This window comes from Mustela nigripes, chromosome 1 (genome assembly GCF_022355385.1).
Source record: "Mustela nigripes isolate SB6536 chromosome 1, MUSNIG.SB6536, whole genome shotgun sequence".
Lineage (NCBI taxonomy): Eukaryota > Metazoa > Chordata > Mammalia > Carnivora > Mustelidae > Mustela > Mustela nigripes.
Window position 1 is genome coordinate 67650398 of NC_081557.1, and position 25226 is coordinate 67675623.

Below are 25226 nucleotides of genomic sequence, written 5' to 3' on the forward strand. Positions count from 1 at the left end.
AAGAAGAAAAACACAATTTTTGTGGCAGGAGACATGATTGATTCTTAGAAAACCCAAGAGAGTTTATAGTGAAATTATTAGACTGAATTCAAGATTCCAAAATATAAAACCAATGTATAATAATGAGCTGCATTTCTTCATACCAGTAAGAAATAGTTAAAAATGTAAAATTTGAAAAATATCAATTACAATGTTATCAAAAGTATATAGCAATATTTTCATTTAACAAAGATTCTATAATCATGGAAAAAATTATAAAACTGTTGAAAACTTTAAAATATGCAAAATAAATACTTATATCTAGGAAAATGCAATATCATAGAAGCACCAGAAGCATTTCTTGTCAAATCTAAAAATTCAGTTCCATGCCAGTCTAATGCCAGTGTGGCGTTTCATAGAACCAGTTGATTCTAAAATATGGGATAGCAAGATACCAAGATAAAAAGAGGTTTATCAGGACAACAAGGGGTATTGGATGTATAGATAACAAAATTTATAAACTTATTAAAGTAAGAGTGTGGTTTTGGCACAGTGATGGACCATCAACTCAAGACACTAGAAAATAATTTCCAGTCCCTGTTGAAACCCTTACATCCATTTTCATCTAGTATTGATCAGTTAAAGTTCTTGCCTACCATCTCCAATGTTTTGATCATCCACGGATATGTTCCTGTTGTTTTAGGTTTTGATTATCAGTCACTCTTGCCTGCCTTTTTACGTATCTACAACCACTACTTCTATTATAAGCTGGATATTGGTTGTTCTAGGTATCTCCCACTGGTAAGGGTTTCTACCTTTCTTTTGTAAGGTAGATAAAGTGAGAGACTGATTTCCTCAATGTAATCAGTGATTGAGCTGGATTGGGGTAGGTTGCATTTTAAATAAGACTCAGGCCCCTACTTAGAGCCTATTACTCCTTGTGTTCCTTGGAGTTTTAATTGAGATCCTAGCAGATCTCCTCTCCTCAGTCCTGAAAGGTAGTGGGGGTGAGGAGGCTCATTTCTTCCCTGAAGATGATTTGAGTTCCATGAACCCTGACCAATAATTTTCATAGAACACTTCCTTTAAACAGGACTTAGTCTCATATATATCTGAGTCTGCATGGAAGATTTCACTCTGTTTTTTATACTTAGGTCTTTAACTTAATTGGAATTTTTATTTATGATGTGAGATGGGGGAATGTAATTGGATTATTTTCCATACGTGATTGTTGGCCTTGTTCCTCCCTTTATCCATACCCCTTTCCCTGTAACTCTGCAGTTCCTTCAACTGAAAAGGCTGAGAGTGTCCCTTCTCCCATCCTTGACTTTTAGACATGGCCATAGGCTATGTGGATGTCAGACAGGTAATGCAGGCAAAGCTTCCCTCTTATACCTCTGCTATCCCCATAAGAACATACCCTGAGCAGCCTGATAGTCCAAGAACAATGAGAAACTTATGGTACAGAGTTCTCTGAATGACCTGTGGTCCTAGATCTTGAAGTAGAACCCGCCAGCTGAGCCCAGCCTAGATTCTGATTCTTGGGTGTGTGCCCTAACCCAGATAAGAAAACAGATGCCAGGACCAAAATGCAGAAGTACAAGAACCTTAAAAAGGTGAAATAAGAAATAGGATTAAAACACTTAGCACAGTGATGGGCTCAAATAGAGCCAATGATAAATATCAATCATTTTAAAGTTAAAACCTTTTATAAACTTCTGCATAGAGAGCACAGTGTTTCTCAAATATGATTGTGCATAAGAATCACAGCTGAGCTTCCAAAAAATAGGTCTCTCTTGAAAATTCACATTCCTAACAGATAGCCCCATACATTGTTTTGGTAGAACTGACACCATCGCAATCCTATTTTCCTAAATATCTTAGGAAAGGAAGTCAAAAACTTAATATCTTGGTCAGTACAAAACTTGAAAAGACTCATGACTGATGGGGGCCACAAATGGTCAGGAAGAAAGTCTTGAGGGGCACCTGGGTGTCAGTTAAGCATCTGACTCTTGATTTTGGCTCAGGTCATGAACTCAGGGTCATGAGAGTCCTACCTCAGGGTCCTTACCAAGCATAGAGTCTGCTTAAGTCTCTCTCCTGCTCTCTGCCCCCCCATCAACCCACTCAGCACACACTCTGTCTCTGAAAGAAACGAGAGAAAGGAAGAATGAATTCTTGAGACTTCTTTTTCAAGATTTCTCTGGTGCTTGTCAGTCAGCTCAATATTAACTATAGGTGAGATCTAAAGGGAGTCAATGAGACCCTTTAAGAATGTAGGAGCCAGCTCCGGTTTGATCTTTATCAAAGCTATATAGGCTATAGTAAGGTGAACATTTTTCTGCTTCTATCCCTCATTAATGGTAAATGCTATTAGGACACCTGAGTGGCTCAGCCAGTGAAGGGACTGCCTTTGGTTCAGGTCATGATCTCAGGGTCCTGGTATCCAGCCCAATGTCCGGCTCCCTGCTCAGCAGGAGTCTGCTTCTCCCTCTCTCTCTGCCCCTCCACCCCACTCATGCTCTCTCTCTCTCAAATAAATAAATCCTTAAAAAACGATAAATACACAATTCCTTAGAGTTTTGTAATATAAAATAATCTAGCCTCCTCTGTGGAATTAATACTAATGACATACTCTTGAGGACTCAGACTGAAGTTATATAATTGCTTCTTCATCTTTTAAAGTACTACTTATTCTCAGTTACTCGGGCATGAAATAAAAATTAAGCTCAGATTACGTGCCAGCGTCTATTACGCTTCCTGGAGATAGTCGCTCTCCAGGAGGTTACAGCTAAGAGGAAAACATAATAAACTAATTGTGCAGTACAATTTTAAGTAGTGATAAGCACGATTTATGTTTTTCCTCAAATTACGTCCTTATTTCATAACTCTTAAGACACGTTTCTCTAGGTGTAAACTCTCAAATCTCAGCATTGTCAGAGGAACTCTAATCGCGAAGACCCAGGGATCCATTCATTTCCTTTTCCCTGCCTCTCTCCGGCCTTCTTGAACTTCCCATACACCATCACTTGAAGCAAACAACACTTTAAAATGCAGACGGACACCGCGCACCAGCCAATCCACGCCCTCGGCACCAAGGTCCCCCCTCCCCCTTCTCCCCCAATCCCGGCCACGCCTCCTACAAACCAGGAAGTTTTTCCCTACGCTGCGCTGGGAAAGCCGGAAGCGCTCCCCCGGAAGCCCAGAGCGCCCGCGCCTCCAGGAGCCTACGAGGGAAGCCAGGGGACTGCGGTGCATTCTGGGAAAGTCGCTTGGCTCAGGGCTTTGTTTCCCGCCCCGCAGCAGTGTTTGGTTTTCCGAGGTCCGCGGAGGTACCGCAGTTCCCAGCTTGTGGGCGCTCGTCGGGGGCGCCTCTGCTTCTCATCTCCGGTTTCGGCTTGCGCGGGTGTCCTCCCGACACCTCCCCCCGACGCCGCCAGCATGTCTGGAGTGCGCGCTGTGCGCATCAGCATCGAGTCGGCCTGCGAGAAGCAGGTCCAGGAGGTGGGCCTGGATGGCACTGAGACGTACCTGCAGCCGCTGTCCATGTCGCAGAACCTGGCGCGCCTGGCCCAGCGGATCGACTTCAGCCAGGGTTCGGGCTCCGAGGAGGAGGAGGCGGCGGGGGCCGAGGGCGACGCGCAGGACTGGGCTGGCGCCGGCTCCAGCGCGGACCAGGACGATGAGGAAGGTTAGGCCCGTGTGTGCTGCTCTGGGCCGCGGGCGGGTCTGGGGCACCCCCCCCCACCCCCGGTACCCGCCCACGTAATGCCACTCCGGCTCTCCCGCGCGGAGAGAGATGTGGTTGCGTCGGTGTCAGAACAGTCCCGTGCGGAATACTGATAATGCTCACTGGGGTCTTTTCGCAGCTGGGCAGTTGATGGCGCTGCCTGTCTCTTAATTCTCCTTATCCTCCCGCACCGTTTCTCGAGTGGGAGCATTTGAGACACTCACTGATGAAGTGCTCAAGTCTGTAATGTGGCACACTTGGTTAAGAGGCCTGCGGTTCATATCGCTGCTCTTGCCATTATTGTCCGAGTTACTTTGCTTCCCTGAGGAATGGGGATGATGCTGATAACACCTGCTGAAAAGAGAGAGGTCTGTGTTGACTGGAATATGAGGTCAGGTCTAAGAGGTAGGCGGGGGCGAAATCGTGTCGAGCCACCAGGCCCAGATAAGCATTTGGGTTTGGTTTTTTTTTTTTTTTTTTAAAGATTTTATTTATTTATTTGACAGACAGAGATCACAAGTAGGCAGAGCGGCAGGCAGAGAGAGAGAGGAGGAAGCAGGCTCCCCGCAGAGCGGAGAGCCCGATGTGGGGCTCGATCCCAGGACCCTGGGATCAGGACCCGAGCTGAAGGCAGAGGCTTTAACCCACTGAGCCACCCAGGCGCCCCACATTTGGGTTTTATTAGAAGGACAGCTGATAGCTTTTGGAAGGATTTTAAGGAAACAGGTGATTGTACGTTAAATACATTGCTTCGTAGCAAAAAGGTAGCAAAAAAAGATCCGTTGTAGCAAATGGGTTACAGGGAAAACAAAACTGAAAAGAGGGAGCCTAATTAGGAGAGAATAGTAGAAAAAGTGTGAGTGGGTTTTGGATTCTCATTATTATCAGGGATTAAAAAATACAATTCTTGATTTAGGTATGTGCAACAGACCCTGTGTAAATAGGAATTTAAAGATGGGTTCTCGAGCTAGTGGTGTTAGAACAGTTGGGGGTCCATTTGGGAGTAAAATATAGATACTATCTCATATTTCACACTCCTGATTACTTTCACAAGGATTGAAATGCAAATGAAAATATTAAAAAATTGGAAGTTGTAGACATAGAACTTTGGCAGCAGAAGAGATCTTAAGCACAATAGGAAACACAAATTATAAAGCCAAAGAGAGATTAATTACATAAAAGGTGCCACCAACAAAGAAAATAGAGGAGAGACTGGGAAGACTATTGGCAACCTATTGGACACATACTGGTTGCTGTCCCTGATGTTCAAAGATTCCTTGCAAACTGGGAGAAAAAAAGATAACTCACTCGAAAAATAGCCTGAAGGTATAAACAGCTGGCTGAAAAAGACATGGGATCTTACTAGTAGGGAGAGGCAAATTAAAATATTAAAACACTATTTTCGCGCATACCATTAGCAGCAACTTAAAAGACTAAATATCTGTGTTGGGAATGTGAATTGGTGAAACCTTTTTGGAAGCCAGTTTTGCAGTTCAGTATGTGTCAAAAGTGTTAAATATGCATCTCCTTTGGACCCACAAAATCACAGGTAGGAATTTAGCTTTCAGAAAAAGTTGTACACAGATGTGTGTTCAACGTGTTTACCACTACTAGCATTAGTGAAAGCAACCTACCTGTCCATGAAGTAGGAATGGTTAAACTTACCATTATAAACTTATCCATTATATATGGATATATAATATACATGCTCCAGAATGTCAAACAGAGTTAAAAGAATTAAATAGATCTATATGTGCTGGCATGGAAGTCTCTCTAGGACATAGTAATTGGAAAAAAAACAAGTAATAGAAAAATGGAAGTAAATATATGTGAATGCATTGAAAAGTATTTGCATGGGCACACCCCAATTGTCAGTACTGTTTACCTCTCAGTTTCGCTCTAAATATTGAAAAATTCCAGGCATAAAATCTAATCCTCTAGGCATCTCCACAGCCTACTCTATAACTCTATTTGAACTCTGGGCAGTGAGCAAGTAGTGGTGAAATTTAGCAAAATGATTTCAGAGCTTGGAAGGCATGTTAACATTGTTTAGTATCTGAATATTGCCATTATAGGTTATTTGTATTTTTGTACTTTAAAATATTTTGGAAATGCTCTCCAATTATTCAAGTTTTAAGATCTGGTAGAAAAAGGTTATTTGTATAAATTTAAAAAATACTGCAATACGTGGAGATTAGATACCAAATTTGTTTTGCCATTATAGGAAATGCTAACTTAAATATTTACAGAGATTCAAGAAAGGGTGGACAAAGTGGGATAAAACAGGAAATAATTTTAAATAACTTATTGTTTCTTTTTTCATACTTGTAACATCTAAATAAGATTTGTCTTCTAGTTATTATAACTCATACCTGTGAATTTCTTTTTTCCTTTTTCTTTTTAGGGTTGGTAAAATTTCAGCCTTCTCTTTGGCCTTGGGACTCTGTGAGGAATAACTTGAGAAGTGCCCTAACAGAGATGTGTGTTCTCTACGATGTCCTCAGTATTGTTAGGGATAAAAAATTTATGACTCTTGATCCAGTCTCTCAGGACGCACTTCCTCCAAAACAGGTATGTGTGGGTTTCAACTGAATAATGGTACCGTTTTATTAAGTCCCAGGACCACTTCTCAGGCTATGGGCCTACTGTCTCCTTTACCTTTCATGCAAAATTAAGTCTAGATGAAGATCTAAAGACTAACGGGTTTAAAACAAACTGGCATAAAAATAGCATCTCCTTTATTTACTATTTTATTAATGGCCCTGTGACCTTCAGAAGAGTGAAGTTTCATTAATAATGTAATATTTTAAGGCTTACCAAATTCCCCCTCACTTTTAAGATTTTTAAAAAATTTTATTTATTTATTCGATGGGGGGGGGCAGGCTCCCTGCAGAGCAGAGAGCCCGATGCAGGGCTCAATCCCAGGACCCTGAGATCACAACCTGAGCCAAAGGCAGAGGCCTAAACCACTGAGCCACGCAGGTGCCCCCACTTTTAAGAATTATTTATTTATTTTAGGGGCGCCTGGGTGGCTCAGTGGGTTAAGCCGCTGCCTTCGGCTCAGGTCATGATCTCAGGGTCCTGGGATCGAGTCCCACATCGGGCTCTCTGCTTGGCGGGGAGCCTGCTTCCCTTCCTCTCTCTCTGCCTGCCTCTCTGTCTACTTGTGATCTATCTCTGTCAAATAAATAAATAAATAAATCTTTAAAAAAAAAAAAAAAGAATTATTTATTTATTTTAGAGAGAGATTGAGAGCAGGAGCTCAGGGAGGAGCAGAGGGAAGGGGACAAGCAGACTCCAAGCTGGGCAGAGCTGGTGTAAGTTCTCGTTTGCAGTCCGGTGTGGTGTTTGTGGTTTAACATAAGTTTATTTGAGTTGATCGGAGAAATAGGTTCAGGTGGTTATCTTTCAAAAAACGGTATTACCTGATTGTCTTTAATTTCTCAGTTTTCTCTTGAGTAGTTATTTTATTATTAAGAGAATGTTGAAATCGTTTAAAAATGCAGAACTACACTATTCTTTCTGATAGAATCCACAGACACTGCAGTTGATATCGAAAAAGAAGTCGCTTGCTGGAGCAGCCCAGATCCTGTTGAAGGGGGCAGAAAGACTGACCAAATCAGTTACGGAAAACCAAGAAAATAAACTGCAAAGAGACTTCAACTCTGAGCTTTTGAGATTACGGCAACACTGGAAACTCAGAAAAGTTGGGGATAAGATTCTGGGAGATCTGAGCTACAGAAGTGCAGGTATAGATCATTGTTAAAAACTATGCATTTAAACTACAGTGTGTCAAAAAACTATACAGGATTGACTAGAATGTGGCATATTGTATAATATATTGTATAATATATTACATTTTGAGGTTTTAATTTCTGTACACATAAACCTGATAAGCTGGAATTACTTTTATCTTAGACATTTATTTATAGAATTGAATTTAAACTATTTATATATTTACCTTTGAGTACATTTAGCAAAAATTTTATTTTAATACTGATTTTTTCCCCAGATTTTTATTTAAATTCTAGTTAGTTAACATACAATGCAATATTGGTTTCAGGAATAGAATTTAGTGATGTATCACTACATCAACACCCAGTGCTCATGATAACAAGTGCCCTCCTTAATCCCCATCACCATCTAACCCATTCTCCAACCACCTCCCTCACCAGCCCTCCAACATTAAGAGTCTCTTAGGATAATGTTTCTCATTCCACCCCCCCAATCCTTTATGTTCATTTGTTTTGTTTCTTAAATTCCACTTATTTGTGAAATAATGTTAAGGTATTGTTCTTTCTCTGACCAGCTTATTTAGCTTAGCACGATACACTCTAGTTCCGTCCACATTGTTGCAAATGGTAAGATTTCATTCTTTTTGATGATTGGGAATATTCCAGTGTGTGTGTGTGCCTGTGTACCACATCTTTATCCATTCATCAGTTGATGGACATTTGGGCTCTGTCCATAGTTTGACTGTTGTTGACAACACTGCTATAAACATCAGGGTGCACATGCCCCATTCAAATCTGTATTTTAGTATCTTTTGGGTAAATAAGTAGTGCAATTGGTGGGTCATAGGGTAGCTCTATTTTTAACGTCTTGTAGAACCTCCATACTGTTTTCCAGAGTGGCTGCAGCTGCATTCCCACCAACAGTGTAAGGGGCTTCCCCTTTCTCCTCATCCTCGCCAATACCTGCTTTTTCCTGTGTTGTTGATTTTAGCCATTCTGACAGGTGTGAGGTGGTGTATCATTGTGATTTTGATTTGTATTTCCCTGATGACAAGTGATATTGAGCATGTTTTCATGTATTGTTAGCCATCTTAGATATCTTCTTTGGGAAAATGTCTACTCATGTCCTCTGCCCGTTTCTTGACTGGATTACTTGGTTTTTTCAGGGTGTTGAGTTTGATAAGTTCTTCATAAATTTTGGAAATTAACCCTTTATTGGGTATGTTGTTTGCATATATCTTCTTGTATTCCATCGGTTGCCTTTTAGTTTTGTTGATTGTTTCCTTCACTCTGCAGGAGCGCTTATCTTTTTTTTTTTTTTTTTTAAAGATTTTATTTATTTATTTGACAGATAGAGATCACAAGCAGGCAGAGAGGCAGGCAGAGAGAGAGGAGGAAGCAGGCTCCCTGCTGAACAGAGAGCCCGATGCAGGGCTTGATCCCAGGACTCTGAGATCATGACCTGAGCCGAAGGCAGCAGTTTAACCCACTGAGCCACCCAGGCGCCCCAGGAGCTCTTATCTTAATGGAGTCCCATTAGTTCATTTTTGCTTTTGTTGAAGATTACACGGGTCCGTTTCTGGATTTTCTGTTCTGTTCTATTGATCTGTGGGCCTGTTTCTCTGCCAGTAACATAATGTCTTGATGACTACAGCTTTGTAATACAGCTGGAAGTCTGGAAATGTGATGCCTCCAGCTTTGCTCTTCTTTTTAAAGGTTGCTTTGGCTATTCAGGATCTTTTATGGTTCCATACAAATTTAAGGATTGTTTGTTCTAGCTCTGTGAAAAATGCTGGTGGTATTTCAATAGGGATTGTGTTAAATGTGAAGATTGCTTTCAGTATTAGACATTTTAACAATGTTTGTTTTTCCAATCCATGAGCATGGACTGTTTTTCCATTTCTTTGTGTCCTCTTCAATTTCTTTTATAGGTATTCTGTGGTTTTCAGAGTACAGATCATTTACCTCCTTGATTTGGTTTATTCCTAAGTATCTTACTGTTTTCACTAAAGTTGTAAATGGGATCATTCCTTGATTTCTTTTTCTGTTGCTGCTTATTGGTATATAGAAGTGCAACAGATTTCTCTTTCTTGATCTTATATCCCATGACTTTGCTGAATTCATGTATGAGTTCTAACAATTTTTTTGGTGGAGTCTTTCTGGGTTTTCTAAATAAGCCATCATGTCATCTGCAAATAGTGAAAGTTTGACGTCTTCCTTGCTGATTCAGATGCCTTTTATTTCTTCTGTTGTCTGATTGCTGAGGCTGCGACTTCCAATACTATGTTAAATAGTAGTGGTGAGAGTGGACCTCCCTGTCTTGTTCTTGAGGGTAGAGGAAAAGCTCTTAGTTTCTTTCCATTGTGGGTGATAGTAGCTGGGGGTCTTTTGATCCTGGCCTCTATCATGTTGAGATATGTTCTCTCTCTCCGTACTTGCTCGAGGGTTTTTATCAAGAATGTTTGCTGTATTTTTCCAAATGCTTTTTGTGCATCTATTGAGAGGATCTCATCCTTTCTTATATTGATGTGGTGCATTGTCTTGATTGTTTGCGAATATTGAGCCACTCCTGCAGCCTAGAATAAATCCCGCTGGATCTGTACATTTAGCAGAAACTCTAAAGATTGTGTTTATATGTTAACACATACTAAATCATAAATGACGTTTTAGTCAAGAGGCTAAATATCTTCTCAATTAGGAGCTTACCTGTAACCCTTAAAAACTAAGCATAGGGGCGCCTGGGTGGCTCAGTGGGTTAAGCCGCTGCCTTCAGCTCAGGTCATGATCTCAGGGTCTTGGGATCGAGTCCCGCATCGGGCTCTCTGCTCAGCAGGGAGCCTGCTTCTCTCTCTCTCTGTCTCTGCCTGCCTCTCCATCTACTTGTGATTTCTCTCTGTCAAATAAATAAATAAAATCTTTAAAAAAAACTAAGCATAAAAGGAAAAAGATTCTTCCATTTTATGTTAATTCTTTTTTTCTCCCCTAAGTCATCTAAGCTGTTTTCACATCCTGGGCAAAAGAGAGAGGGCAGTGAAAACACTTTGCTGCCTTTTTCTCCCATTCAGCCAAGGCTGCAGGAATATATTTTGTTGGCAATGTACCAAAATTTGATGAGCTTGAATTCACATCTTGTATAATTCTTTGTTGTTGAGCTCTAATAGGTTTTTGGAGGTAATCATGGTAATGGTTTGTAAGCTGCTAAGGGATATTCAGAGAAGCTACACAGTAAATGTTTACAAGATTTACAGCTCAGTAACGTTAAAGCTTTGAATGTCAAGGGATGAAGCAAGGGGCCCTGGTTGTGATTATTGTGACTACAACGTGATAACAATAGTTGAGTCATATTTTAAAAGGACTCATTTGCCAAAGTAAGCCATTACTGACCCCCAACCCCCATCAGTAGTACTCAAGTTGAGGTGTTTTAAGTCAAGACACTGGAGCACCTGAGTGTTTCAGCATTCAAAGGAATTGAGGAATTCTGAATTCTGAAGGTAGAATCCTACTCTGAAGATGAGTTCAAGATGACAAGACCTTTTTTTTCCTTTTTTCTTTTTCTTTTCTTTCTTTCTTTCTTTTTTTTTTTTAAGGTAAATACCTTTTTTTCCTGCTTCCTTTTCTTCCTTTTGCTTACTATCCTTCCCTCATGTCCCCCAAAACACATTTTGGGTGGGAGTTTAATTTATGATTCAGTAATGTTACATTCAGTGAAATATTTACTGTATTATTTACTAATGTATGTTAAATTAATGTGTTAACTGGTTCTTATTTTCCTGTTTTTAATACCCCATTAGGATCTCTCTTTCCCCATCACGGTACATTTGAAGTAATAAAGAATACAGATATTGATCTGGATAAAAAGATACCTGAAGATTACTGTCCTCTTGATGTTCAGATTCCTAGCGATTTAGAAGGGTCTGCCTATATCAAGGTATTTGTCAAGTATTTTAAGTAATTATTACTTACCCCAGAAGTTAATTTGCTAACACCTTTTCATGTTTTTATTGTCCCATAGGTTTCAATTCAGAAACAAGCTCCAGACATAGGTGATCTGGGCACAGTCAACCTCTTTAAACGACCTTTGCCCAAATCCAAACCAGGTGTGGTTATGTTCTGTCCTCTAACTTATAGTTGTGTCTGAGCTTATGTTTCCAAATAAACTGATGATAAATGCAGAGGGGAAAATAGGTACTTCAGAGTAAGAACAATTGCAAATTTATTATTTATAACCTGTTCATTAACCATTAGTGAATAGCTGTGCAGTTTTTTGTTTTTGTTTTTAAGATTGAACTTCTTCACCAATTTTCTCTGTGTAAAAGAAAGGAAAATTTTTGTGTTTTGGAAACAATATGCTCTGATATAGTGTTTTCTGAACTTTTGATATATGTATTCAGATCACCATTTAATTCATGCATAATATAGTTAGATAACTGATATATACATATGTTTCCTGTCTTTCAGGTTCCCCACACTGGCAGACGAAATTAGAAGCAGCACAAAACGTTCTCTTGTGTAAAGAAATTTTTGCACAGCTCTCTCGGGAAGCTGTTCAAATTAAGTCACAGATCCCTCACATTGTGGTGAAAAACCAGATTATCTCTCAGCCCTTTCCAAGTAAGAGCAACCAACCCATTCAAGTTTGTAAATAGGATTTTGTGGTTTGGGGAGCAGGACAGAGTGGGGTAACTATATATTTGGATGTGTTGGGGGAACAGAGCAAAGAGGCAGCCTCCTAGCTATAATGGTAGCTCATAAAGCATGCAGGACAAACCTCATTCTGTCCTGTGTCCTAAGTAGCTTAACTCCTGGCTTTTAAACAGTGCATGTTAAACATTTGTACCAGTAACGCTGTTACTTGGCAGCAGTGGCTGTGAGGTCTATGCTAACACCATTTATGGAAGATTTTTCAGGGATCCTGTCTTGATGTCTAAGTAACAGTGGTTATTCAGTATCTATAATATTCCTAAATTTGTGGAAATTGGGATTTTAATTGTATTACTCAAGAGCAGTCAGACCTGCCTCAGAGATCAGTTTGTAGTTAGCTGTGTACTTGTTTTTTTTTTTTTTTTAAGATTTTATTTATTTATTTGATAGACAGAGATCACAGGTAGGCAGAGAGGCAGGCAGAGAGAGGAAGGGAAGCAGGCTCTTCACTGAGCAGAGAGCCCAATGCGGGGCTCGATCCCAGGACTCTGGGATCATGACCTGAGCCGAAGGCAGAGGCCCTAACCCACTGAGCCACCCAGGCGCCCCATGTGTACTTGTTTTTTATATAAATTCTGAGATGTATCTTCTTGGATCTTGTCAAAGGAATGGGTTTTTAGAATTGAAAAATTCCATCTTGGTTTTCTTGGCAACAGGGAAAAGTATCAGTCTTCTCATCAGTAAGACCAGTTACAATCCCGTATTTTATTGTTTTTCCCAAAAGTGGTGTTGTGTTTTGTTTTTGCTCTTTTTAAAGGCAAGAAGAAACTAATTAGTTAACATACACCTTCTGTTCACTTGTCTAACCATAGCTTAAGGTCAACAGCTACATTGCATGTCAAAGAATTTGTATTGTTAAAATGCATCATAGTTTATTACACTCACGGATAGTCATTTTGGTCTAAAAATGTTAATCATGAAGCCTGATCTTCAGTTTCGAATGGATCTTTTGAGAACGGGCTGTGATTGTACTTTTTGAAGACAACCATGCATTCCTATGTCTTCGATTGATTTGCCTCTGTCCTGCTTCTTTTTATAAATAGGCTTACAGTTACTGATTTCTTTGTGCCATTCCTCAAATGATAAGAAATCCCAAAAGTCCGCTACTGAGAAGCCAAGTCCGGAAGACCATCTTTATGTCTTAGAGCATAATTTGCATCTACTAATTAGAGAGGTAATGAGCGAAATGTTCCTTCTTGCATGGTGGGAGGCATGTCTGGTGCAGCACACATGCATAAGCTCCTCTCTGTGACCGTCACTGTCTCTGTGCAGGATCCTTGCTCTGTGCTGGGGGAACACACAGATAAGCAGGCTTATCAGTCTGTTCCTGAGCATCGCTTGTGGTGGTGGAAATATACCACAGGTTACATCTAGGCGTGTAGGAAGAGCAGGCAGGGTACGGGAGGGAAGGGTAGTTCTGGTTGTGTGATGGGAACAGTGTCTTTCCAGAGCCTATGAACAGTATAGTTGGGTTGTTTCAGGATGTATTCTACTCCAGTTATCTAGAACTGTGTTTCCAGGGAGCTGGCTCACAGTTTAGGCTAATTTCAAAAGAACCCCCTGAGAAACTTCACAGAAGTGTGTATTCCAGTCTCCCCTGCCTTTAACGTATAAGCAGTAGTTGTTTTTTTAACAACTTTTAAAAAAAATTTGTAACTTTATGGTGACAGAGGTTGGTTAGACTTGTTATGAATCATTTTACCATATATACAAAAATCATGTCGTGTGCCTTAAACTAATCTAAGTTGTCAATTATACTTCAACAAAAATATTAATAATAAATGGCTGTTCTTGTTACAGTTTCATAAACAGACCTTGAGTTCCATCGTGATGCCTCATCCAGCAAGTGCCCCTTTTGGTCACAAGAGAATGAGACTTTCAGGTCCTCAGGCTTTTGATAAAAATGAAATTAATTCACTACAGTCCAGTGAAGGGCTTCTAGAAAAAATCATTAAACAAGCAAAGCATATATTCCTGAGGAGCAGGTAAGGATGAACAAAGCAACTATTTTTCTTGGAAACTACAGTCATTTTTCCTTTATTAGTTAGTTACCTTATACACATTATTTTTGCCATGAGATGACCTTCTTTCCTAGGAAGAGGAGGGTGACTGCAGGGAAAGCATTTGCATCTGGGGATGGTCCTTTCAGGTTTGGAGAAGTCTGAGCTCCGGGGCTCCTGTCACTTTCAAGATGGTTTCTGACACTGGCTACAGTTTTGAAAGACACCTCGCTAGGAATGTGCCTTAGAACTCCTCACCTTCTTCAGTGACCCATCCACCAGAAACCTGTTCCTGAACTGATTTTAATCTTTTCTTGAAGCTTTCCCTATGTTTTGGCTGTCCCACTTCCTAAGACTTTAGAAGGCACTTTCCCATATGTTGACTTATCTAGGTCTTCTTCTCTGGCATAGGTGGTGTGAGCCCATTTTCACTGATGGGAAGGTTGAAACCTAGAGAAGTTTTGTAGCTCCCTCACAGACAGCTGAAGAGAGTGGCAGAATCAGGATCTGCGCCCAAGTCTGTGTAGCTCCAAACCTCACGCTCCTCTTACTTCTCTACACATCATTTACAAAAGAACTTAGCATGATATGACCTCAATATATCTTTTTCAAGTGCTGGAGGTGCTCTTGTATTTTATTTTTGGTCCTTGGTGAAGAGGGCTATTTTTACTTTTCAAAATTGTGCCTGGCGAGAACTCCAGACCTTCAGGTATGGGCCCACTCTGCTCTAGGTGATAGTTTTTGATTTTCATTTTTTCCTACTAACACAAGTCCTGGTTTTAATGGTGCATTAGTTTGTATTCTTTGAATGGAAACTTAATGTCTATAGCTTTTAGTAAAATGAATTAGGAAGACATGTTAAAGAAGCTAGGGTGGTGCTTCTGGAGTAAAAAAATGTGTCTAAGTCAGAGCTCAGTCACCTGCTAACTAACTTTAGTTTTCATGTCTGTGGCCCTCTACGTGTTTATCTGTCAGTTAAGGATACAGGAGTCTGGTCTTAGGATCAAATTAAACAATGTATGCAGAAGTTCCCTATAAAAATCAAGTATGGCAGATTACTATTGTTCCTTCCACTCGTGCATTTCTTTTTTTAATTTTTTGTTAAAGATTTTCTTTATTTATTTGACAGAGAGAGATCACAAGTAGGCAGAGAGGCAGGCAGAGAGAGAAGGAAGCAGGCTCCCTGCTGAGCAGAGAGCCTGATGTGGGGCTCAATCCCAGGACCCTGGGATCATGACCTGAGCCAAAGGCAGAGGCTTAATCCACTGAGCCAACCAGGTGCCCCTCCACGTGTGCATTTCAATTATAGAAACCTTTACCCAAAAGTCAGGGGCATAGAAGTAGCTATTTTTAGAGCCATTATGCATTTCAGAGTATTAGTCACAGTCTTGGAAGCAGCAAAGCTTGCAAAATGCTTCCATTTTCCCCCAATTACAAAAGTGATGTTCCAATGTATCAGCCTCATCTGTATCAATACCATACACAGCAAGACTGACTGCTCATGTGTTTTGATGTGTGTGTGCCAGGGTGTGTGTGTCTTTAAAAAAAAAAACAAAAACAAAATCTGGAATCATAAAATTTTATGTCCTGCCTTCACTTAATATTGTAAAGTTTTTAAATTTTTCATTTAATGTTTTTCAGAGATATTTTAATAGATATGTAATACCTCATCTTGTGAATAGTCCTTGATTTCTTTTACCAATTCTCATGTGCCAGATACTTTTTATTTCCAGTTTGTTAAAACATAATACAAGAATGAATGCTCTTGGATATAGCCCAGTCTGCCCTAGGAATTTCTGAAGCACTTTCAAACAATCCCAGGAAAGGAAGAGAAAGTTAAAGGATTGAAAGAAACCCGTACCAGAGCAGAAGCAGTAAAAGAGCAGATCCCAATGCCCCTTGACCTCAGTGGCTGTTTGCATGTCTTCTGGCTTTTTCCTTCTCTTCCCAATCAAGTGCTAGAATCAGAAAACTGGAACCCAAGGGCCTTTCATGATTTATGCTTTTTCTGGGCAGTGGCTGTTGATTAGCATGTATAAAAAGGATGATTACTGGCTGTAGTGTTATACCCCTGGGCTTTTGGCTCTGGAGTTAGGCTACCAGTTTTGTGCCCTAGTTCACAGCTGTGTAACCTTAGGCACATCACTAAACATGGCTGGACTGAAAAATCGGGATAATAGTGGTATGTATTTGACAGGGTCATTGGTGTGTACATATAGACTTGAATCCTCTCTCTCAGGTGTACATACATTATTTATCTTTCTTGGAGTGTAAGATTTCCATTGTGCACAAAGTCTCTCTGGCTTCTCAGGAAAACAGTTGTCATTACGTGAGTGATGGGCCTTAGTTGTGGGTGTGTCCCGTGTTACCAGGGACCAAGGACTGTCATCTGTGAGTGGTGTATGTTCTTTTTAGAGCTGAGGTTTGTACTCTAAGAGTACCTTTCTTCCCTGTGTTCTGGTATGCCTTCCTGAGAGAAAACAGATTGGAGTTCAGAGGAAGTCAGCCTGTGCAAGAGCACGTGTCATAGTGGGGCACTGAGCACCCGCGCCAGGCAGCCTGAAGAATGCTCTCATCCCCTCATCTGACTTTTTTTTTTCTTTAAAGAAAAGTCTCTGCTTTTCAGGTGTGGTATTTTTGAAAAGTAGTCCTCTTTTTTTCACGTAGCCTTAACATTAATAAGTATTTATAATCTTACTGGTTTATATGGTGCCTTTTTAAAAATGTTGACTTATTCTCTTTAAAAGAACTGCTGCGACCATTGACAGCTTAGCAAGTCGCATTGAGGACCCTCAGATACAGGCTCACTGGTCAAATATTAATGACGTCTATGAGTCTAGTGTGAAGGTTTTAATCACGTCGCAAGGCTATGAACAGATATGCAAGTAAGTGTCAAGAATATGTCATTCATTTAAAATGTTAAGTTGCTTTTATGTGTTGATGTTTGTTGAGTGATTACATTGAGATTTTTGGATTTTATTTGCTATGGTGACATAACATTCTGGTAAATTTCATCAAGTGTAGAGCGTCAGGATGAGAGGTAAGAATGTCTGAAATAGTGCCTGGTATGTAAATGTCATGTGTCTGAGTTGTAAAAAAAAAAAAAAAAAATGAACCTCCTCGTTGAGGGGGAAGCTACCACACCTCAGGCTGATCTGCTTGAGTTGCTGGCTGGGGGCTGTGGTCTTGAGCCTGGGGTATTTGAAGTGAGTAGGACCATTTATAGTAGAGCCTATTCTCTCCATATTGTGCCTAGAACGGCCTGAATTTTGTGGCTTTCTCATGGCCACAAAACTATGGCGTGGTGCTAAACTTAATCTAATCCAGTTCATGATTTTGCCCTTAAAATGGGGCTGAGAGGGACGCCTGGGTGGCTCAGTTGGTTAAGCGGCTGGGCTGCCTTCGGCTCAGGTCATGATCCCAGCGTCCTGGGATCAAGTCCCACATCGGGCTCCTTGCTCGGCAGGGAGCCTGCTTCTTCCTCTGCCTCTGCCTGCCTCTTTGTCTGCCTGTGCTCGCTCACTCTCTCTCCCTCTGTCTCTGACAAATAAATAAAATCTTTAAAAAAAGGGGGGGGCTGAGAGCTGTGTCCATGAAGGGCATGAAATGACTTTTGACCCCATCATTCACAGAGAAGTGTTGTTCCTGATTTACATTCAGAAACCACAAGCTAGCATGCAGAGGACGGATTGGTGGTTGCCAGACGTGGCAGGGGTGTGGGGTGGATGGGGGGCAGAATGGGTAAAGGTGTTCAGAAGGTGCAAGCTTCCAGTTATAACCTGCAGGGCATAGCGTGGCGACTATAGTTCATAATACCATGTTGTATATTTGAAAGTAGCTAAGAGAGTACATCTTAGAAGTTCTTATCACAAGAAGAAAAATGGGTAGCATGTGAGGAGGTGGGTGTTAACATACTATGATGATCACTTCACAATATGTACACTTACTAAATCATTATGCTGTATGCCTTAAACTAATTAATGCCATATGTCAGTTACATCTCAGTAAAACTGCGGGGGAGTAAATGAAGTTAATAAAATTAGCAAGTAGCCACAAAAGGCATTTTTGGCCTCCATTTGAGCCTCTCTGACATTTAACAACGGCAGGATACAGTGGGGGCGCCCTTCCCTAGGCCAGTCTGAGTGAGCCAGCGGCAAACATTCATCAAGGCCGGTGAATGCCTGTTTTTTTTTTTTTTCAAACGTTAGTTGCTTCTTTCAGGCAGACCTAACCAGTCACAGTGGTCTCTCCAGTAAGCAAAACACACCAGAGCATGAGAGCAGGGAGGGTCAGAGGGAGAAGCAGACTCCCTGTTAAGCAGAGAGCCCTAAGCGGGACTCGATCCCAGTATCGTGACCTGAGCCAAAGGCAGTTGCTTAACCAACTGAGCCACTCAGACACCTCAAATATAATACCCTTAAATTGTACTTTTTTAATACTGAGACTTTAATTTACTGTTTTTTAAAAATGAAAAATAGTGAACATGATTTAGAAGATTGAAAACAGAAGATAAGGGGCGCCTGGGTGGCTCAGTGGGTTAAAGCCTCTGCCTTTGGCTCAGGTCGTGATCCCGGGGTCTGGGATCGAGCCCCGCATCGGGCTCTCTGCTCAGCAGGGAGCCTGCTTCCCTTCCTCTCTCTCTGCCTGCCTCTCTGCCTACTTGTGATCTCTGTCTGTCAAATAAATAAATAAAATCTTTTAAAAAAAAAAAAAGAAAAGAAAACAGAAGATAAAAGAATACACAATGGAAATCAGTCTTGTAGCTTCCAGGAAAAGATGGTGGGGTGAAAGGTAGATCCTGGTTTTCTTCCCCTATACCTAAAGAAACAGAATAATTGGGATGACTTGGGGTGTGGTGGGAGAGTAGTGGTTGAGTAAGATAAAAGAAGTTTGGCTTGCATTTTAACTGTTAGGGCTGGGTAAAGGGGCCATTGACTTTCATATTTCTTTTGGATATGTTACTCTATATACAGAATCTACAGTACTATATACTTCTGTTTGTGTTTAAAAAGGTCCATAATAAAATGTTAAGAGAAAGAGCACAAAGGAGTGGAAAAGGAAAAAAATTATCAATGTTGAGTTACTTACATTAGATCTAAGACCAGACAAATGTGAGACTGGTTCACAGGACCCAGTGGTTATAAACTTCTTTGAGGAAGAGCTAGTGATAAACATAGCCTTGATAGCATCAGGAAGGAAAGGAGGTCATAGAACACCCTTTCCTCATCTTTTGTAGCTGGGATCAACTTATGCTACTTAAAAGTTCAAAGTAGTTCTCTCAGAACTTTCTAGGAGCAGGCATTTCTTTTCCTCTCCTTTCCTGTTCTTTTCTCTTCTCTTCTTCTTTTTCTCTCTCTTTCTCTCTCTTTCTTTAATTTGAACGAGAAAGCATGAGCCAGCAGAGGAGGGGGCAAAGGAAGAGGGAGAAGCAGACTCCCCATCGAGCTCAGAGCCTGATGCAGGGCTCGATCCAAGGACCCAGAGATCAGGACCTGAATTGAAGTCAGGTGCTTAATGGACTAAACCACTCAGGCTCCCCCAAAGGCAAGCATTTAAAACAGTTTCTACACATCCTTCCAGAAAGTCTATGCATTTACAAGCATATATATATATATATATATATATCCTGCTTTTTTCCTACAATATTTTGTGCCTTAAAATATTGAGATATAATTCACATAACCTAAAATTCACTATTTTTAAGTATACAGTTCAGGGATGCCTGGCTGGCATAGTCAGTAGAGCATTTGACTCTCAGTCTAGGGTTGTGAGTTCAAGCCCCAGTTTAGGTGTGGAGCCTATTTAAAAAGATTGAAAAATAAAAAAGGTGCCTGGGTGGCTTGGTGGGTTGAGGCCTCCTCTGCCTTTGGCTAAGGTCATGGTCTCAGGGTCCTGGGATCATACGGTTCTCTGCTCGGCAGGGAGCCTGCTTCCTCCTTTCCCGGTCTCTGCCTGCCTCTCTGCCTACTTGTGATCTCTATCTGTCAAATAAATAAATAAATAAATATTTAAAAAAAAAAAAAAAACCAAGTGTACAGTTCAGTGGATTTTAGTATATTCCCTATGTTGTAGAACTGTTATCACGGTCTAATTCCAGAACATTTCCATTACCCCCAAAAGAAACCCTATACCAGCAGTCATTCCCAGTTTGTGTGTGTTTTTTTTTTTTTTCCAACTCAGCGGCACTATATTGGTGAATAAACATCCTTATCACTACCTCAGATTTATTTCTTTTTTACAGCTTTATTGCGTTCATTGTGTGTACCACAACTTTTAATCAGCCTTTTGCTGCTGAACATTTTAGTTGGATGCCAGCAAAATAATTTGTACACGTGTAAGTCTAGGTGTAGGATCAAGTCCTACAGGTGTAATTGCTGGCCAGAAGATACGGACCTTTAAAATGTTCATGAATGTTACTAAATTGCTTTTTCAGAGTAGCTGCTGTAACTATGCCCCTATCAATAGTCATCTCAGAATTTTTAAAATTTGGTTAGATGTACAAGCTTTTTTTTTTTAAGACCTCTGAATTCTGTCGTTTTCTTGAAAGAAACGTGTAAACTTTTACTTTGTTAAAATTATACTTCTGTGGAGATAATTGCTTAAATGTCTTATTCTTAAATGTTCACTGTAAAATAAAGTCTATAAATCAGGTACTCTCAAATAGGGAAAGACAGAATGCTATTTTTTCTGCACTATTCATCTAGTTGGTTAGATTTGAAGAATTTTACGTTTCTTGTACGTGTCATATGCTATGCTAAAAACTTGTGAATTGGTTTGGAAGAATGTCATTGCATGTTATTTTGTGAGTTTCTTTGACGTAAGCCAAGTTAATAGAGGCATAGTTTGACTTGTTTGAGGATTGTTTCAAGAGAGGGCATAGAGTTAACAAATCTTTTCCCTTTCTGTATGAGAATTTGCTCTTTGGTTAATTCTCTAGCTTTTGTTCCTGAGTAACTTGATTAGAAAGGATGCCATCTGCGTTACTAGGCAACATTGGCTTTTGGAAAAAATGATCCCAGACTGGTAAAATGGGTCCGGACTGGTAGGGATTAGAAATGCCTGATAGGGATGGCTGTGGATTTCCCCAGATGGGGTGACTTCTAAAATTGGGCAGTATCATTTGTGGGGCCCTTGGAAAGCATACCTATGGAGTGGTTATGAGAACATGTGGCTCCCTCTGGGAATGAGGTTTCTAAGTGACAGCAGGTCCCACATGAGCCCAGTGTGGATCTCTGCTCACTGCAGGAAGGCGGAAGGCCTGCCCGAGGAGAGGAGCAGTGGTCAGTGGTTGGTGGCAAGCTCTGCTTCCTTGCCTGCAGCCTTCTGAGTGGACTGGTGCTCAGTGTGGCCTCGGGAAGGCCAGCAGGAGTCTGATGGTTATGTCGAACCCCAGAAAGTCCTATGGATCTTGCCCCTATGGGTGTAAGCACAGGTTATCCAAATTGGTATTTTCTGTTTTTTGATGTTAAGGTTTAATATTTGTGGGACTGTATAAGGTAATTTTTGAACATTTCTGATTTTTAGTATGTGTGTTTATCAAGGTCCATCCAGCTGCAGTTGAATATCGGAGTTGAGCAGATCCGAGTTGTGCACAGAGATGGGAGGGTGATTACACTGTCTCATCAGGAGCAGGAGCTCCAGGATTTCCTTCTGTCCCAGGTAAGCGTTCATGGCTGTCCTGAACCTCTCGTAGCGCTTAAAGAACAAAGTGAGTAAGGAGTAGTTCAAGTATATTAAGTTATAAAAAGAAAGCCATTTTTTCTGCCATTTATTTAATATTTTACAATTTATGGGTTAACTGAAAATGTTGATAAACTGCCCTAGATTTATTTCCAGTTAGTTTGTATTGACGATGAAGGACCAGCTCTGAGATTACAAACTTTTTTATTTCTGACGTCTGCCAAGATTTACAACCCCTTTGGGACCTCATAAAAGTGAAGAAGTATTAACCTCAGAAAACCAGAGAAGGGCAGATCACATAGAAAACTGTAGTGACCATTCGCCATAACAGTGGAATATTCTGCTTAAGCGCTAAGAAAAGATTCTTCAGTATTAAGGAGCAGCATGGAAAGTGCTGGGTTCTAGTTCCAACTTCACCACACGTTTGCTTTGTGACACTGGATAAATTTCTGGACCTTTCTTTCCTGTTCTATAAAATTAAGAACAGTATTTTTCCTATGTTCTTCATGGAGTTATGATGATCCAGTGAAAAACCAAGTTGTGGGAGAAAGCATGGGTTTAGAAATGCTGATATACCATTCAAAAAATTCACATATTTCATATAAAATTAAAAAAAAAATACTGATGCTCTCCATCCTAGAAGCAATAATCTATTATCCTGACTCTGGTGCCAAGTAAATGAAATGCATCTGTGAGGTACAGTACCTCTTGGTTGCTTGCTTACACCTTAAATGACTTTGGTCACCTGAAGCATGTATACACAGAAATATATTGGAAGGCTGGTGGGTAGCTCCCAGAATTGATGGGGAGGCTTGAAGATCCTGATTTGCTACTTCCTTCCTCAATAGGGGCCGAATGCACTCCAGATGGCCCCAGTGCATCAGACAGGATTTTAACAGGAAGTAGGTGGCATGCTCATATTACTAACGATTTACAAAAGTGTGGGTGTCGGAGAACGCCTGGGAGAGCGTGGTGACCTAGTGCTAGTAATAACCAGGTAAGCAGGCCTGGGGGGCTTAGTGGTCACCAGTCCTAGGCCAAAGAGATAAGAGGGGCGCTTATGGGTGCCCTGAAGCAGAGTCCTGTGCACCAGGCCACTTGAGAAAAGCAGACACCTTCTGTCACAGGATACAACCTCACAGGGGAGTGTACTGGGGTTATAAGTGCCCTGACCTTACTCTCTTCCCCGCCATCCTTCTGGCTTCCATTACCTGAGTGGTTCCCGTTGTCTGAACCCAACCCAAAGCCAGAGGATGGAACCATATGGGTGATCCTCCCTGGGCAGAGGAGGGTGGTGAGTGGATTTGAAGAGGTAACTGGAAGAGTCACCCCCTGCTACTTCCGATGTTGATCCACATTCGTGGCCGAGGTGGGAGTCTCCACTTGGCTAAGCTTCGGTCCTATTCCTGTGCTCAAGCTGGCCAGTGGACAGGGAAGGTGAGTCTCAGGCCATTTTAGCCTCTGCAGTGGAAGGTGGGATCCTCCCCGCAACAGTCACAGAGGAGGATTCCCGTGCTAGGCAGTGAGCACCCCAAAAAAAGTTTACAATCATGATGTCAGGTTACTACAAAGGAAATCTCCATGGTGAAGATGCATAAAGTGTCCTTTTCTTCGTTCGCAGATGTCACAGCATCAGGTGCATGCAGTTCAGCAGCTCGCCAAGGTCATGGGCTGGCAGGTGCTCAGCTTCAGCAATCATGTGGGGCTTGGACCCATAGAGAGCATTGGCAATGCCTCTGCCATCACCGTGGCCTCCCCAAGTGGGGACTATGCTATTTCAGGTACGGGCCGCTGCCTTGAATGGGACGAGATCTTCCAGAGTTTGGACTTAATGTTCCCCTGTATTCATTAGACATACTTCAGAGTAATTTCTCTCTGCAGTGAGTTCATATAGGAGTTATGCTAAACGTTTATCTGATCATGGTGCTTATTCAGAGCAACAGATTATTGATTCTCTTTCTGGTGGTCATAAAAAATGTTTTGTTTGGGGACACATTTTCCTAAGAGCTCTGAAAACTGCCTTCAGCATTGTTACCCTGAAGTATCAAACCAAACCTTTGATGGATAAATGCTTTTGGGAAATGTACTGCTGCAAATAGGCCAAGTTACATGTGGTCCCCAAAGAGGTGAACGGATGGACCAGAGAGGAGAGGGGATTTTTAAGCCCGACTCTGTCCAGGGCACTTTAATGAACATGCGTTATCTAGTTGAAAATGATCTTTGGAGTACTTGTTCTTTACTATGGTCTTTTCTAATACCTGCTCTAAATATTTGAAAGAGTAATTAGAAAACTTAGCCCACAGAATCACAGCTTGTGAATCTGCAGGCTTGGTCATTACCAGGTCTTTATTGATAAGAGTTTCAGAATGCCCATTTCTTCTTTGCTGAGTGATGAAGCTTCATTAAAACCTGAAGTTCTTAATTCAAAAAAATCTTGTCTGCATCTCTCCCAGTCCTGATTCCAAATGTTTGAGTTTCATATCAGGTGTGTATTACATGTTTTAGAAAAAATATAGATTGATCTTGTGAAAATACATAGGACATTTGACTTTCCTAAGCCAGAATTCATCTTGCTCCATTTTTATGGTGCAAACAGTAATTCATGAATACTTATATTGGCCTAGTATATATAAATAAGCAAGCTTTGGGGGTTTTGGGGGAGGGTGGTTAGCATATTAAAACTGACAGCCTCTTTTTAACAAGAGCTTTCAAGTTGGTAGACAAGGTTTTTGTATTCGTGGTAGAATGAAGTTGTGGGACCCTTGTTTTCTAGTTTGGAAATTACATTGATATTTTGGTTTTGCTCCACAGTTCGTAACGGCCCTGAAAGTGGAAGCAAGATCATGGTTCAGTTTCCCCGTAACCAGTGTAAAGATCTTCCAAAAAGTGACGTTTTACAAGATAGCAAATGGAATCATCTTCGTGGACCGTTCAGAGAAGTTCAGTGGAATAAAATGGAAGGTCGAAACTTTGTTTATAAAATGGAGCTGCTTATGTCTGCACTTAGCCCTTGCCTACTATGATTTTTGTTTCCAGAACCGTTTCTAGTTTATTTTTTTCCAGAGAAGTTTCCAGAAACGGACTTGAGAGAGATGAACTCTAAGCACAAGGAAGAGAAACTTTCCAAAAGAGCATTGTTTAAAAAAAAAAAACAACAAATGTTTACCTAGCATTTTGAAACATTTCACTTTATAAGTGACAGTGCTTTGAAATGCAGACACTTATGTACAGTGATAGGATATAAGTAGGGGAGATGCAGAACAACTTTTTTTATGCAGTTAACTTGAAAGATTACTAATTTATGGGTTTGAATTCAACTTTTCAAGTATCCCTTTGATGTTGTCATCAAATAAAGCATATGGTTAAAAATTCCAGATCTTCTCTGAACTCTTATAAATATAC

The 25226-nt window shown here is 40.8% G+C and overlaps 1 protein-coding gene across 1 annotated transcript; it reads left to right on the forward strand.

Annotated features, from left to right (window-relative positions):
* Window positions 1-3172: 3172 nt before the first annotated feature.
* MED17 (mediator complex subunit 17) lies at window positions 3173-25198 on the forward strand. Its single transcript, XM_059412783.1, has 12 exons — window positions 3173-3670; window positions 6114-6280; window positions 7239-7458; window positions 11235-11371; window positions 11456-11540; window positions 11902-12054; window positions 13188-13318; window positions 13945-14129; window positions 16892-17029; window positions 21686-21803; window positions 23446-23605; window positions 24636-25198. The coding sequence occupies exons 1-12, from the start codon at window positions 3421-3423 to the stop codon at window positions 24845-24847; spliced, it is 1956 nt and encodes a 651-aa protein (XP_059268766.1). The 5' UTR covers window positions 3173-3420; the 3' UTR covers window positions 24848-25198.
* The last annotated feature ends 28 nt before the right edge of the window (window positions 25199-25226 follow it).

Coding starts and splice junctions, on each gene's coding strand:
- MED17 (XM_059412783.1), top strand. CDS start 3,421: ATGTCTGGAGTGCGCGCTGTGCGCATCAGCATCGAGTCGGCCTGCGAG. Junction 6,281..7,238: donor ACGCACTTCCTCCAAAACAG/GTATGTGTGGGT, acceptor TCTTTCTGATAG/AATCCACAGACACTGCAGTT. Junction 23,606..24,635: donor TGGGGACTATGCTATTTCAG/GTACGGGCCGCT, acceptor TTTGCTCCACAG/TTCGTAACGGCCCTGAAAGT.